General features: G+C 37.3%; 1 protein-coding gene across 3 annotated transcripts in view; it reads right to left on the bottom strand.

Annotated features, from left to right (window-relative positions):
- LOC145268726 (uncharacterized) overlaps positions 1 to 12,736 on the bottom strand; it is a 285,381-nt gene that overhangs the window by 13,442 nt on the left and 259,203 nt on the right. For all 3 annotated transcript variants that reach the window (XM_080124294.1, XM_080124296.1, XM_080124295.1), the window contains 6 exons: positions 10,665 to 10,746; positions 9,113 to 9,233; positions 8,681 to 8,763; positions 6,702 to 6,762; positions 5,271 to 5,402; positions 549 to 648 (listed from right to left, as the gene is read on the bottom strand). In XM_080124294.1, coding sequence (XP_079980420.1) covers positions 549 to 648; positions 5,271 to 5,402; positions 6,702 to 6,762; positions 8,681 to 8,763; positions 9,113 to 9,233; positions 10,665 to 10,746 — 579 coding nt within the window. The remainder of the gene's footprint in view (positions 1 to 548; positions 649 to 5,270; positions 5,403 to 6,701; positions 6,763 to 8,680; positions 8,764 to 9,112; positions 9,234 to 10,664; positions 10,747 to 12,736) is intronic.

Raw genomic sequence — 12,736 nt, 5'->3', positions numbered from 1 at the left:
TTTTGTCTCAGGAAGCCAAAAGACAGCCTGATCTGGTAGCACCAGTGGACAGTATAGGGAGGTGTGCATAGAACAGGAGACTTAGGTGGTATAGCCACAAAGAAAGAGTTTTTGTATTAGTAGAACAATTGAGTTCACAAGGAAAGACCAAAGAAAACATTGGAGGAAGTGATAAGGATACACTTGTGAGAAAGCGGGATAAACAGAGACCTGTCCAGAGATAGGTTAGTTTGGAAGTCCAATGCAAACCAACATGTGAATGGGATATTAAGCTGGTCCAACGTAAATAAGTTCATGTTGAACGTCCCGTTAAATAATCAAAATTCTACTCCCTCTACACCATTAACGATTATTACACTACCACTTTGCATTCATTAACTCTTATCCTCGAGTGGCCACTGGGCCTTGGTAAGTGGTGATTCCCAAGTTTAAAAAAAAAAAAAAAAAGAGGGGATGTACCTATCATAAATGGTGGCTCTTTTGCAATATGACAATTTATATTCCAAGCTTTCAGACGACAAAGGTGAAACAAATGAAAAATTACTCACCAAACATCCAACCGAGCCAATCTGGAACCGTTTTCGTTATTGAAAGTAAAATTAAAAGTGTGTTTGTCAATAATTGCCGCAGCGAAGGGTAACATAATGCCTGAAATCAAATTAAAAGAAATAAAATTATTTCTGTTTTATTGTCAGTAGCAATAATTGACTAAAACTTCATAATCAGAATAAAAACATGAACATCCTTTAACAAAATAGTCAACAGTGTATATCTGCTCCGTTCTTAAGTTAAGAACGGCTTTCTAAATAGTAACAATGTTATTTAGAAACCCATTCTTAACATGGTTGGTTGTTTGTTTTTGTTTTACGGCATATCAACCCTTTTCGGGTTATTTTAATGCCGAATCCAGTGACTTTGAAGAACGATTTTTTAATAGAGTATATTTGTTTTTTAAGTCGGATTCTATTTCACCCATAGTTGGGACCCTAACAGGTACTACCACTCCAGGTCAGAGTGGACCTGGGAGCAATGACAATTAAAGGGTGGCTCCACACTACCCAAGGCCCACAAGCTGGAACCTCACCATCGGAAATAGTTTAAGGTCATATCCAGGACTCATTCTTAACATGGGGAGATGGTTTTGTTAACTATTGTGTTCCTACATAGTCTTGTTTTGTGCACCAATCGTCAACTATTTTCAACCATCAATGAAAAGATTCAAATAGCATTTCATCAACTAAGGACAAACTAATGCAAGCCAGATTTATTTAAAAAGAGAACTAAAATTTTAGTTGTTTCATTATTTTCAAGCAGTTCCAAGGAAAACTTATTTAGAAACGATCTACTAGTGTAATATACACCAAAGTGTGTATTTTTTATGTTTGCAAAACTATATGCAGACATTACATGATGGGTTTAATAGATAACAAATCATAAGTGTTTAGAAATTTTAAAAGAATCGGGAATTGTATGGTCAAAAACCAGCCAACAAGAAATGTTGATAGATTCTGACCTAGAAAACAGTAATTACCCCCCCCCCTTCGACACAAACATCGCTCATGGAATACAAGGACTAAAGGACAAAATAAGAGAAGCAAGAGTAAACCCAGTAAAGAAGGAAGAGTTATGTGGCTGCCAAAAGTAAACCAGATATCCATTTTCTTCTCCTTGAGAATCTATCAATTATTGGCCAAGATATGATCATTTTTCTTTTCTGTATATATTTATATATTTTTTTTATATTGCATTTTCCCCCAAACCAAGGCACAGTGCCACTTTGATGTAGGGAGCTACTATCTGGGATATAATTTGCAGGGATTCTATGTAGGGAGTTAAGCAGCGAGATGTCTGTTTACGCTACACTTGAACTTTTGCATGTCAAAACATGAAGCAGGAACTCTGAAAGGAATTCTGAAGTCTAGCAGTCCGAATGAAGAAATTATTAGAGTAGACTGCATTCTGGAATTTAGGATTTGTGAATGAGTGGGATTTTGTTGCTTCTCAGATTTTACATCGAAGGGCTTGTTTGTCTGAGCACCTACTATTAAAATAGTTGTAAAACAGACAGAGGGATGCAACATTTCATTGATAGGACAGAGGTTGAAGCCTAACTGACAGTGCAGGACCTATCAGGTTGCAGACTCTTTTGAACCCTGTCTAAGAGTGAGAGACTAATAGCAGAATCAGCATGAACGCACATCTAAGGAAATGGCAGAAACACTAGAGGATGACCTCCAATCTGTTGTGGAATCGAGTAAAAACTGGATGGTCACATTCAATACTGCCAAGACTAAGCTTGTTTTTTTTTTTTTTTTTTTTTTTTTAAATTTTTTTTTTTTATTACATTTTCACCCCAAACAAGGCATATTGCCACTTTGTTGTAGGGGGCTACTATCAGGGACATAAGCATTAGGGGTACTGTGTAGGAAGTTGGGCAGCAAGATGTCGGTTCACGTTACACTAGAACTTCTGCATGTCAGTACAGTTAATGAAGCAGGGACCTGGAAGGGAATTCCAAAGTCTAGCGGTTCTGGGGAAGAAACTACTGGAGTAAAAGGCTCTCTTGCATCTAGGGACCTCTACTGTGAAGGGGTGGGATTTAGCTGCTTGTCGGGTTTGTCGGGGGTATTTATGTCGAGGGGGCACAAGTGCTTGCAGTTCGTCAGAGCATTCACCGTTAAAGTACTTGTAGAACAGGCAGAGGGATGCAATATTTCGTCGATAGGACAGAGGCTGGAGTTTAGCTGACAGGTCAGGACCTATCAGATTGGCGACTCTTTTGAATCTTGTCTATGAGCAAGAGACTAGTGGCAGATGCACCAGCCCAAATATGACAACAATACTCCATACATGGGCGAATGGTGGCCTTATAGAGGTATAGGATACTTTCAGGCGTTAATAGCTTTCTCGCACGGTAGAGAGAACCCACCTTCTTCGCAGCGGCCCTGGCAATGTTCTCATTGTAATTGTTCCAACTCATGTTTCCTGTGAACGTTAGGCTGAGGAGTTTAAAAGATGTACTTTCAGATAAAGAGTCATTTGCCATTGCTATTGGTGGTAGGGAAGGTTTCTTGTAATTATTGAAGGAAACAAATTTAGTCTTGGCAGATCGGAGGTCATCCTCTAGTGTTTCTGCCATTTCTTTAGATATGTGTTCATTTGTTTTCTTGTTGTGTCCGTTATAGAGCATGGTGTTGTCAGCATATACCCATCTCACAGACAATTTTGTTAGGGAGGTCATTTATGAATATTAATCATATTGTTTAGATGTACGACCGTCAAGGACAACCTGGATTTTTCTCTTATCCAAGAAGGATCTAATTATGTTATGTATTCTTCCAGTGATGCCGTATGATCTGATTTTCTTGAGGCCCTCATGCCATACCCTCTCAAAAGCCTTAGATATATCTAGAGCTACCGCTCTACCCTCCCCCGCTTTGTCCAGTGACTGGTATATACGTTCTGAGATTACAGTTAGGATGTCTGCTGTGGAACGGGCTTGCCTAAATCCATATTATTGGTCAGTCAGAAGTTTAGCATCTGTAAGGTGATGGACTAGAGCTTGGTTAATTATGGTCTCAAATATTTTGTGCAAAAAGTGGGAGGAGGCTAATGGGCGATAATTTACTGGGTCAGTTCTTTTGCCAGAATTCTTGAAAACTGGCACTACAGAAGCAGTTTTCCAGCAGGCAAGAAAGCAAGATTCATTAAGACATTTGTTGTAAAGTTTGGAGAGAACTGGAGCTACTTCGGCAGCACACTTTTTTAATAGTACAGCCAGGATGAGATCAGGTCCACATGCTTTTGCAGTGTCAAGCTTTCTTATGATAGCATGCACCTGAGCAGGGGTGATTTTCAGATCATCTAGTGTGCCATCTGTCTGTAAAGGAAAGTCAGGGAGGGCGTGGTTAGCAGAGTCCAGTATGAAGTTGGAGGCAAACCGTCTGGCAAGCAAGTTAGCCTTCTCAGTTGCTGAGCAAAAAACCTCATGATTGTTGGATAGTGGGGGAATTGTTGATTGCCCATTATTTACTACACTGTTGTAGATGTTTCCTTCAATAATTACAAGAAACCGTCTACCACCAATGGCAATTGCCAAGCACACATTACTGGAAAGTACTTCCTTTAAACTCCTTGGCCTAACATTTACAGGGTATATAAACTGGAATAGATATATAGAGAGCATTGCCAAGGCTGCTGCGAAGAAGATGGGCTATCTCTACCGTGCTAGAAAACTACTTACGCCTGAAAGTATCCTGTACCTCTATAAGGCCACCATTCGCCCATGTATGGAGTACTGTTGTCACATTTGGGCTGGTGCATCTGCTACTTGTCGCACTCCTGGACAGGATTCAAAAGAGTCACTAACCTGATAGGTCCTGAACTGTCATCTAGGCTTCAGCCTCTGTCCCATCAACAAAATGTTGCATCTCTCTGCCTATTCTACAAGTACTTTAATGGCGAATGCTCTGACAAACTACAAGCACTTGTATCCCCTTGACGTGAATACCCTCGACAAACAGCTAAATCCCTCCCCTTCACAGTAGAGATCCCAAGATGTAAGAAAACCTACTCCAATAGTTTCTTCCCAAGAACTGCTAGACTTTGGAACTTCCTTCCGGGATTCTGCTTTCCCAACTGTACTGACATGCAGAAGTTAAAGTGTAATGTCAACAGACACCTTGCTACTCACCTCCCTTCATAATTCCCCTTATGTCTAACTTATGTCCCCGGTAGTAGCCCCCTACTTCAAAGTGGCACTGTGCCTTGTTTGGGGTGAAAATTGAATAAAAAAAAATAAGGATACTCTTAGGCGTAAGGAAATTTCTAGCACAGTAGAGAGAGCCCACCTTCTTTGCAGCAGCCTTGGCAATATCCTCAATGTATCTGTTTCAATTCATGTTCCTTGTGAATGTCAAGCCAAGGAGTTTGAACGAAGTACTTTCAGCTAATGTATCATTAGCCATGGTTATTAGTGGTTAAGAAGGTTTCTTGTAATTATTGAAGAAAAAAAAGCTTAATCTTCACAGCAGTGAAGGTTACAATCCATTTTTGCCTGATTCCACTACAGACTGGAGGTCTTCCTCTAGGGTTTCTGCCATTGCTTTGGATATGCATTCATTTGTTTTCCTCTTCTGTCTGTTATAGAGTGGTGTGTCGTCAGCAAATATACCCATCTCGGAGACGAAATCTTAAAAAAACGGGGTAAATGTTCAGCTCTGTTTTTGGTAAAAGTTTAAAAAGGGAAATCATTTCTTCTTGATACTTACCAATTGGCTTTTAGCTTCCATGACGAGAGAGCAAAACGTTGAGAAACCAATTGTGTCAGCCCCATTCGCAACACTTTCAACTTGGGCGATATCGAGTAATTGACCGGTTGCGTAGTGAAATGCTTCACAAGCCTTTCAGAAAAAAACAAAAACAAATGGGAAAATATTAAAGCTAAAACAAGGTCAAAATAATTGTCAGGGATGTAAGGTGGAGAGCCAGGCAACTGAAGAGGCAACACATGTTAAAAAAGGAAAAATTACTAAGCAGACCAAGCATAAATCCTTATTAAAGTTGCCTCCCCTTTGTAAGCCAATTTTTTCACAAATACAAAACAATAAAATAGGGGCTAACTCAAAGAACATGAAAATATCTGCAGAGCCGGTAACTTTTTTCTTTTCCAAACAACCAACATGCCTGAGGACGGTCGAAGGCCAATCCAACTAAAATGTTGCACAAATAACACTCAAGATGAGAACAATAGTCCGATTAATACAAGTAATATAAACGCTCAGCCATCATCTAAAAAATTCCAAACTTTAAAATAAAATTTTCTTTTGTAAAATGCACAATTTTTTATTTTTCATGCCTTTATAGCAGAGTAAAACTGATGCCAGCAGTGGTGTTCACTCTAAGCAGGTCGAATCGGCTTCCTCCAAAAGGTGGAAGTGTCAATATTAATATTAAATTCAGAAGCGGTCCCCAGTCAGATGTATATCCTAGAGATGACAACGTTAGGTTTTTGCAGTTCTTGCAGGGAGGGGGGGGGGGTTTCGATCTTTAACCTACGGTTCATTCTGTAGAAACTTTAAATTTTTATCAATTTGTTCTAGCTGGGGGACAGGGCATCCCATCGGATGTCAGACATTCACCCACTATCTCATACCTTTCAACCAAGAGATCTTTTTAAGATTCTAACAGTCCCTTTAAGTGTAATTGTTTCAATCTTTCTTACACTTGGTTCACCGGGTATATTTAGTATATTTGCGAAGTAGTTTTTAAAATTGTTTTGCTGTAAATGGAGCATCCTACAAGATGGCAGATATTCATTTGCACTTGGTTCACTGGGTATATCCACTAGGTAGTTTTTAAATTTTTCATAAGTCTGGTTGCTGTCATAATTACTGGAATGGTGAAAATCTTCCTAAGATTCCAGTTTCTTTTCATGTCATAAGACCTTGGTAGTTCGTTATGATTTTCTTCTCAGTTCTGTTAACCCAGCATCATTGCGGACACTAACTTCTACTAAGGTTGCTTCTTTCTCCTTCTTGTCCCATATCATAATGTCAGGTTAATAACTGTTTTCTAGGTACGTAGTTGCAGGAATTGCAGGAGATTGAAATAAAAAGTTGCTTTTGTCATTTCATCTTTTCAACAAATTTAAATCATTTTTAACGACAACAAAAATATATCACAAGATTTTAAGAATTTACCTGTTTATAACTAAGTCGCTCGGAGCTTTCACAGTATGAATGGTAAACATCCCATAAATGTCTACAAGAAAAAAAAAAAAAAAAACATTTAATGAATAACATTCACAGGCAACATGAATTAGAACAAATACATTGGGGACATTGCCAAGGCTGCTGCAAAGAAAGTGGGTTCCCTCTACCGTTCTAGAAAATTACTCACACCCAAGAGTAGCCCATATCTCTACAAAGACACAATTCGCCAATGCATGGAGTATTGTCGTCACATCTGGACTGGTGCTTTTAACCCTAGTCACTTCCTTTTGGGCAGGGTCCAAAAAAAAAAAAGCTTCTCAAATCTGTTAGCCAGGGCCATCAAACAAAACACTACAAACGAAAAAAGTCAACCACAGATGATCCTAACCCAACATTTACAGATTGTACATACGGAACAAAATTTGGTTGGGAAAAATGTACCAAGTACTCACTCAGAGCTGGGAAGTCCAAACGGAAAACATTCAACTTCACGAGTGTACTCATTAAAGATCTAGAAGAACAGGAACAGCAAAGACATTGCCAAGGTTGCTGCAAAGAAGTTGGGTTCCCTCTACCAGGCTAGAAAATTTACTCACACGTGAGAGTATTCTGTATCTGTACAAAGCTACAATTCACCGATGCATGGAATATTCTTTCAACATCTGAGCTGGTGCATCAGCCACGAGTCTCTCACTCTTAGACAATGCTGCACTATCTGCCAACCTCCAACCTCTGTCCCATCATCACAATGTTGCATCCTTGTGCCTATTTTTACAAGTACTTTAATGGAATGTACTTTGATGAAGTCATTGCACTTGTACCCCTTCAACATATATCCTCCCCACTAACAAATCAGTTTAGCAGCAAAATTCCTGCCTTTCACTGTAGAGGTTCCTAGATGCTGGAACACTTTTTATTCTAATAGAAAATAAGCTGCGCATTATAAGGAAATTGGTTTGCTTTCTTAATTCCCTTGAATATTTTAAATGAATTAGTCTGACAGTTTTTCACTCTCATACGAAACGTTGCATAGGTTCGCATCGTCAAAATAAGAAAAAGTAATGCATTTTGAGAAATGCTACATTTTTAATCGGAATTCTTATTGAGATGAGTAATTTGTATTATTCATCCATTTATTTATTGCGGACTTATTTATCTTCATCTTCCAGTTGTTGTTTCACAACGTTTCAGCCAACTATTCCTCTTGCCTTCATCAGGTGATTAACCGCGACTGGATAGGAATGCCGAATCTCCTAACTGCATCCTCAGCAATTACTGCCTTCCATAGTTGTTGTCATCTCACCACGTTTTGGACAACTAAGCATTGGCCAGGCAGAGTTTAACCACCTGACAAAGGCCAGAAGAATAGTTGGCCAAAACGTCATGAAACAACAACTAGAAGGTGAGGAGAATAGTCCACAATAAGTAAATGGATAAATGTTACGTTTTCTTTTACTGCACAGCAGGCCTCCAAATCAAAACAAACATGTCTTCTAACGAAACAACCAATTAGCTTATGGCCCAACCACCAGAAATCCAACTGGCCTCCTCTGCTGGAATATATAAATATCACTTGGACCACACCAGAGAGACCATTTAAGATTACCAGCTGTTAAACTATAGACAAACACTGACTGACTATGGAATTCAGTATCTGGTATGAACATTACTTTTGGAAAATTTCAAGTTGGTCATAATCACAACATGAACACTGAGAGGATATTTATTGGAGATTTTTGTTGGATGAGTAAGTATTTTCATGACTTGTTTTAAAAGGTGCAGTTGGATATTATGCAACTCTTGCTTTACTATAAACATTTTTCATGATTATAATGCATTCACTTAGTTTTTTTGTTGTTCTTTTTTTTTTTTTTTTCAAGATTTATTCATTCTTCTTTTCTGATCGCAAAGATGGCTATACTCGAGTCGACTTCAATGAGAAATAAATTTTGTAAAAGTTAACCTACTGTAGCGTGTGCCCAAGTCGTAGGTGTCCGTATTTAACCGGCCGAGCTCCGTCTGACGATGATAACTGCTGTACTTTCATTTTCTGGAAAAAAATGGCAAAGAAAATAAACTTTAATTTATTTTTAGAATATGTGATCAAATGATCGTTTTTGTGATCATGTGACAACAAAACACCACAAGATGAATATTAAGTTTAAATTGGTTAAACTTTGTGTGAGTGTGTATTTGTGTGCCTTTGTATGTGTGCGTGTGCATGCTTGCATGTGTGCGTGTGCGCCTTTGTGCGTGTTTGCATGTTTTTATGTGTGTGTATGTATTTGTTTGCCTTTGTATGTGTGTGTGTGTGCGTGCGTGCGCATATGTGCTACTGTTATAGCACCCAGGCTAGTTTCAAGTTGTCTGCGCATTTATTTCAATTAATTACAACTTACCTGTTTGACCATTCGATTAAGACATTTGAGCGACATGAAGAGATCCGTGAAAATTGGATAGCCGTTTCTCTCTGAAAGATGAGTGATAATGTCGTGGCTGCGTTTTAGTTCCGTGTTTTCGCTGCAAATGACAAGAACATAAGCGATAAGACGAACAATAACAAGTGTTCTTATTATTTCGATTACTTGATCTTGAGTGTTATTTTCATATGGTTTCGGCCGATGTAACCCCCGACCTCCACGTGTATAGTGATGAACTTGAAAATCTTTCTGCAGGGACCAGTGACATAATGGATAAAATACCCAATCAAAATTCCGCTGTAAATTACACTCTACCGGAGGTTGAAGATTCAATCCTCAGTGCAGACAATACTCAAAAGATACAATTACAAATTACTTAGGACTTCTTCCCAATTACGGCTGATGGAACGAGAGCATGCTACCCCATGGATTAAATTAAAAGTTCTGTTCAAAATTCTATGACAAGATACATCTGAAGAAGATCGGAGGTTACATAGATCGAAACGTTGTGAAAACGACACTCAAGATGAGAACAGTAGTCTGAAGAATCCAAATAATATGAATAACCAATCATCATCTCAAAAGTTTTAGACATTACACTGTAAATCTTCCAAGTTTTAATTATTGTTGAATTATCTTCATTAGGATTTTTTATATTGTTTTCAAAATGGCAGACAAGACAGCCGCTTTTTGGTTAATCTTAAAATTTGATTACTTGATAGATTTGTGATTTTTGGAATATGATATTTTTGTTTTGTCTCAAGTATGGACATCAGATTTTTCTTTATTTTTGTTTTTTTAATATAAGTGATTTTTGGAATATGATATTTTGTTTTTTTTTAATACAAGGGAAATTCTGGACATGCACCGCAGAGTCGTTCGATATGAATGGCTGTTGCCGAACTGTAAAAAGTCTACCACATCTAATAGAGCTATTTTTACTTATGATTATTTTTCTACTGGATCATTTTCGGGAATTTATACCAAGTTCTCCAGGACATGTAAGTACTTAATATTTTCACGTGAACCATGTATGGTTTAAAAGATCATAAATGTAAACAAGCACTGAAAATCTTTCTGCAATGATGATTGTCAAGATAAGCAAGTATACATGTCTAATGACAGCAAAACCATTACTAGTTGAATGAAGTTGGAGATAACCCTCTCTCAGTGTCAAGTCCTCTTACTGCTACCAGGATCACCAGATCACAAATGAGTTTTATTCATATACTTTAGATTTTATGCACATGTTAGGCACCCTTGTGTCAGATGAGGTGAGGCAAGAAAGCTAAGAGAGAATTTCTTTTATTTCGTTTTTTATAGTCATAATCTTAACGTCCCCCCCCCCACTGTGTTGAAAAGGAAAATAATTAGTTTTTAGGTTCCTTAGTTAAAATGACTGTAAAACTTATCCAAAATTCAATAAATTTCAGCTTTTTAAAAATGATCGCTCATTAACTGTAAACTAATGTATTTTTATTTGGTTAATCAAAGCAACAAGAAGTGCCGATCTAAAGGGGTACGGGGTTACCTTTCTGAAGTTTTCTGGCCTTTGACGATCACTTGGCTGCAATTTGACTCATTGAAGACCAACACAACCTGTCGCTGACAACCTACAAAGGAGAAGGAAGAAAAACAACTATAAGGAATGGTTTTAGATGGTTTTTAATTTTATTGCCTTATTAGCAAAGATACCAGCACTCTGCACAAGACCGTGCCGTACACACAAGTATCTGCTTGAGCATATAGTAAAGTCCTCACCTTAATCTTTGACCTTGAAAAATAGTGTGCCCCATCCCTAGATCGGAGACCATTATCATGTTAGGTTTGGTCATGTGGGCTGTAAGAGAGTATATATATATATATATATATATATATATACACACACACAGACTATGATCTTGACTGTAACCTTGAAAAATGGTATTCACCATCCCTAAGAGGAAAATCATCATTATGCCAGGTTCGGTCATGATTGATCCAGTGGTTTGGGCTGTAAAAGAGTTGTACATATACGAATGCTACTACTTATATATATATATATATATATATATATATTATTATTTACTATAATAACTAGTGTTTTATCCTTTCGGGAATCATCAGTGCAGGGTGTCACAATTAACACCAGTCGAGATCCGAACCCCGGCAACAGAATAATTAACAAGGACCCGAACTATTTGGCTACTGTCAACCACAAAAGATACAGTTGAAATTTAAACATTTATTTTTATTAAATGCTTTTAGTGTCAGAGTGATATAATCATTATATGACGATCTGTGCATATTAGCTAAGTTAACCAACTTTATTACAATTTAAAGTGCTCAATGATGAGAAACAAGTTTCTTAAAAGGGGCTGACATTATTATTTACTATAATGATTATTAAATAGCTACAGACATTAGGGTTTCATTCATTATATATATATATATATATATATATATATATATATATATATATATACACATAAATATATACATACACATACATACATATATATATAATATTTCCTATATATATGCAACAGTTTTGTTTAAATTAACAATAATTAAAGTAATTTATTAAGTGATCCTCATGTTTTATGACAGAGTAAACCAAAAACAACGGATGCATAAAGGAGTTATGGAAGGACAAACACTCGGACAGAGGGGAAGAAAAAAGGGAGTGTCTGGAAAAGCCATGCAGGGAGAGGGGAAAGGAAAGAAGAAAAGCACTTGCAAAGTGATCGGGATGACAAAAGGAAAAAGAGCAATAAAGAAAAAACGGATGCAGGCAGTGGAAGGAGAGAGGGTATCGAAAGAAGAGAAGTGGGTGGAGAGAGAGGAAATGCAGCAGTAGAAAATAAACATTGGGAGTGAGGGGGTGCAGCAGAAGAGAATGAAGCCTAATTTGCATACCTATTATCAAGTTTAATAATAAGTTAATATTTGGCGTTATTCATTTGTAATTTTATTGTTCTATTTTTCCTAGATGTATATGTTTTGTTGATATCAGCAGTCATTAATTAAAGTAGTTTAATAAGTGATCTTCATTTGACACTGAGCAATGTCAGGTCTTCCTGCTAGTATGATGATGATATGGTGATGAGGTGATGGTGATAATGGTTATGGTGATGGCGGTGATGCACAGTGGAGCAATAGAGAGAAGTGCATTTAGTATACAAAAGTTGCAGAAGGAGAGGCAAAAAGAAGCATGATATGCTACAGAGTTTAGTATTTAGCCAGACATGGACAAAGAATGAAATAATTTAAATTATAAAAATAAAAGTAGGAAATATTGAATTGCTTCAAGATTGTATTGTACTGTCGCAGGAACAAACAAAGAAAGGAAAGAAATGAAAACCAAGACATTTTTTTTTAAGTGCAAAGCAACGCACTTCATTATGTTTCCAAAGTCCTTTTGCACACACACGTGCTTTCCAAAAGTCTCCTTATCATCTGGCACCAGCCAAAACTTTCTTACTCTTGTGTTGACTCTAATTGACCTCCATGGAATTAAGACATTTTTAAATATTAACTACACTGATTAACACCGATCAAGAATATATAAACTTTGTGGATGTTTTGTATTTTTTTAAAGTTTTGCTGGACATACAGACAACC

This window comes from Euprymna scolopes, chromosome 44 (genome assembly GCF_053919585.1).
Source record: "Euprymna scolopes isolate OS-2025 chromosome 44, ASM5391958v1, whole genome shotgun sequence".
In the NCBI taxonomy this organism is placed as follows: Eukaryota; Metazoa; Mollusca; class Cephalopoda; order Sepiida; family Sepiolidae; genus Euprymna; species Euprymna scolopes.
This window is presented reverse-complemented; position numbering and strand designations above follow the sequence as displayed.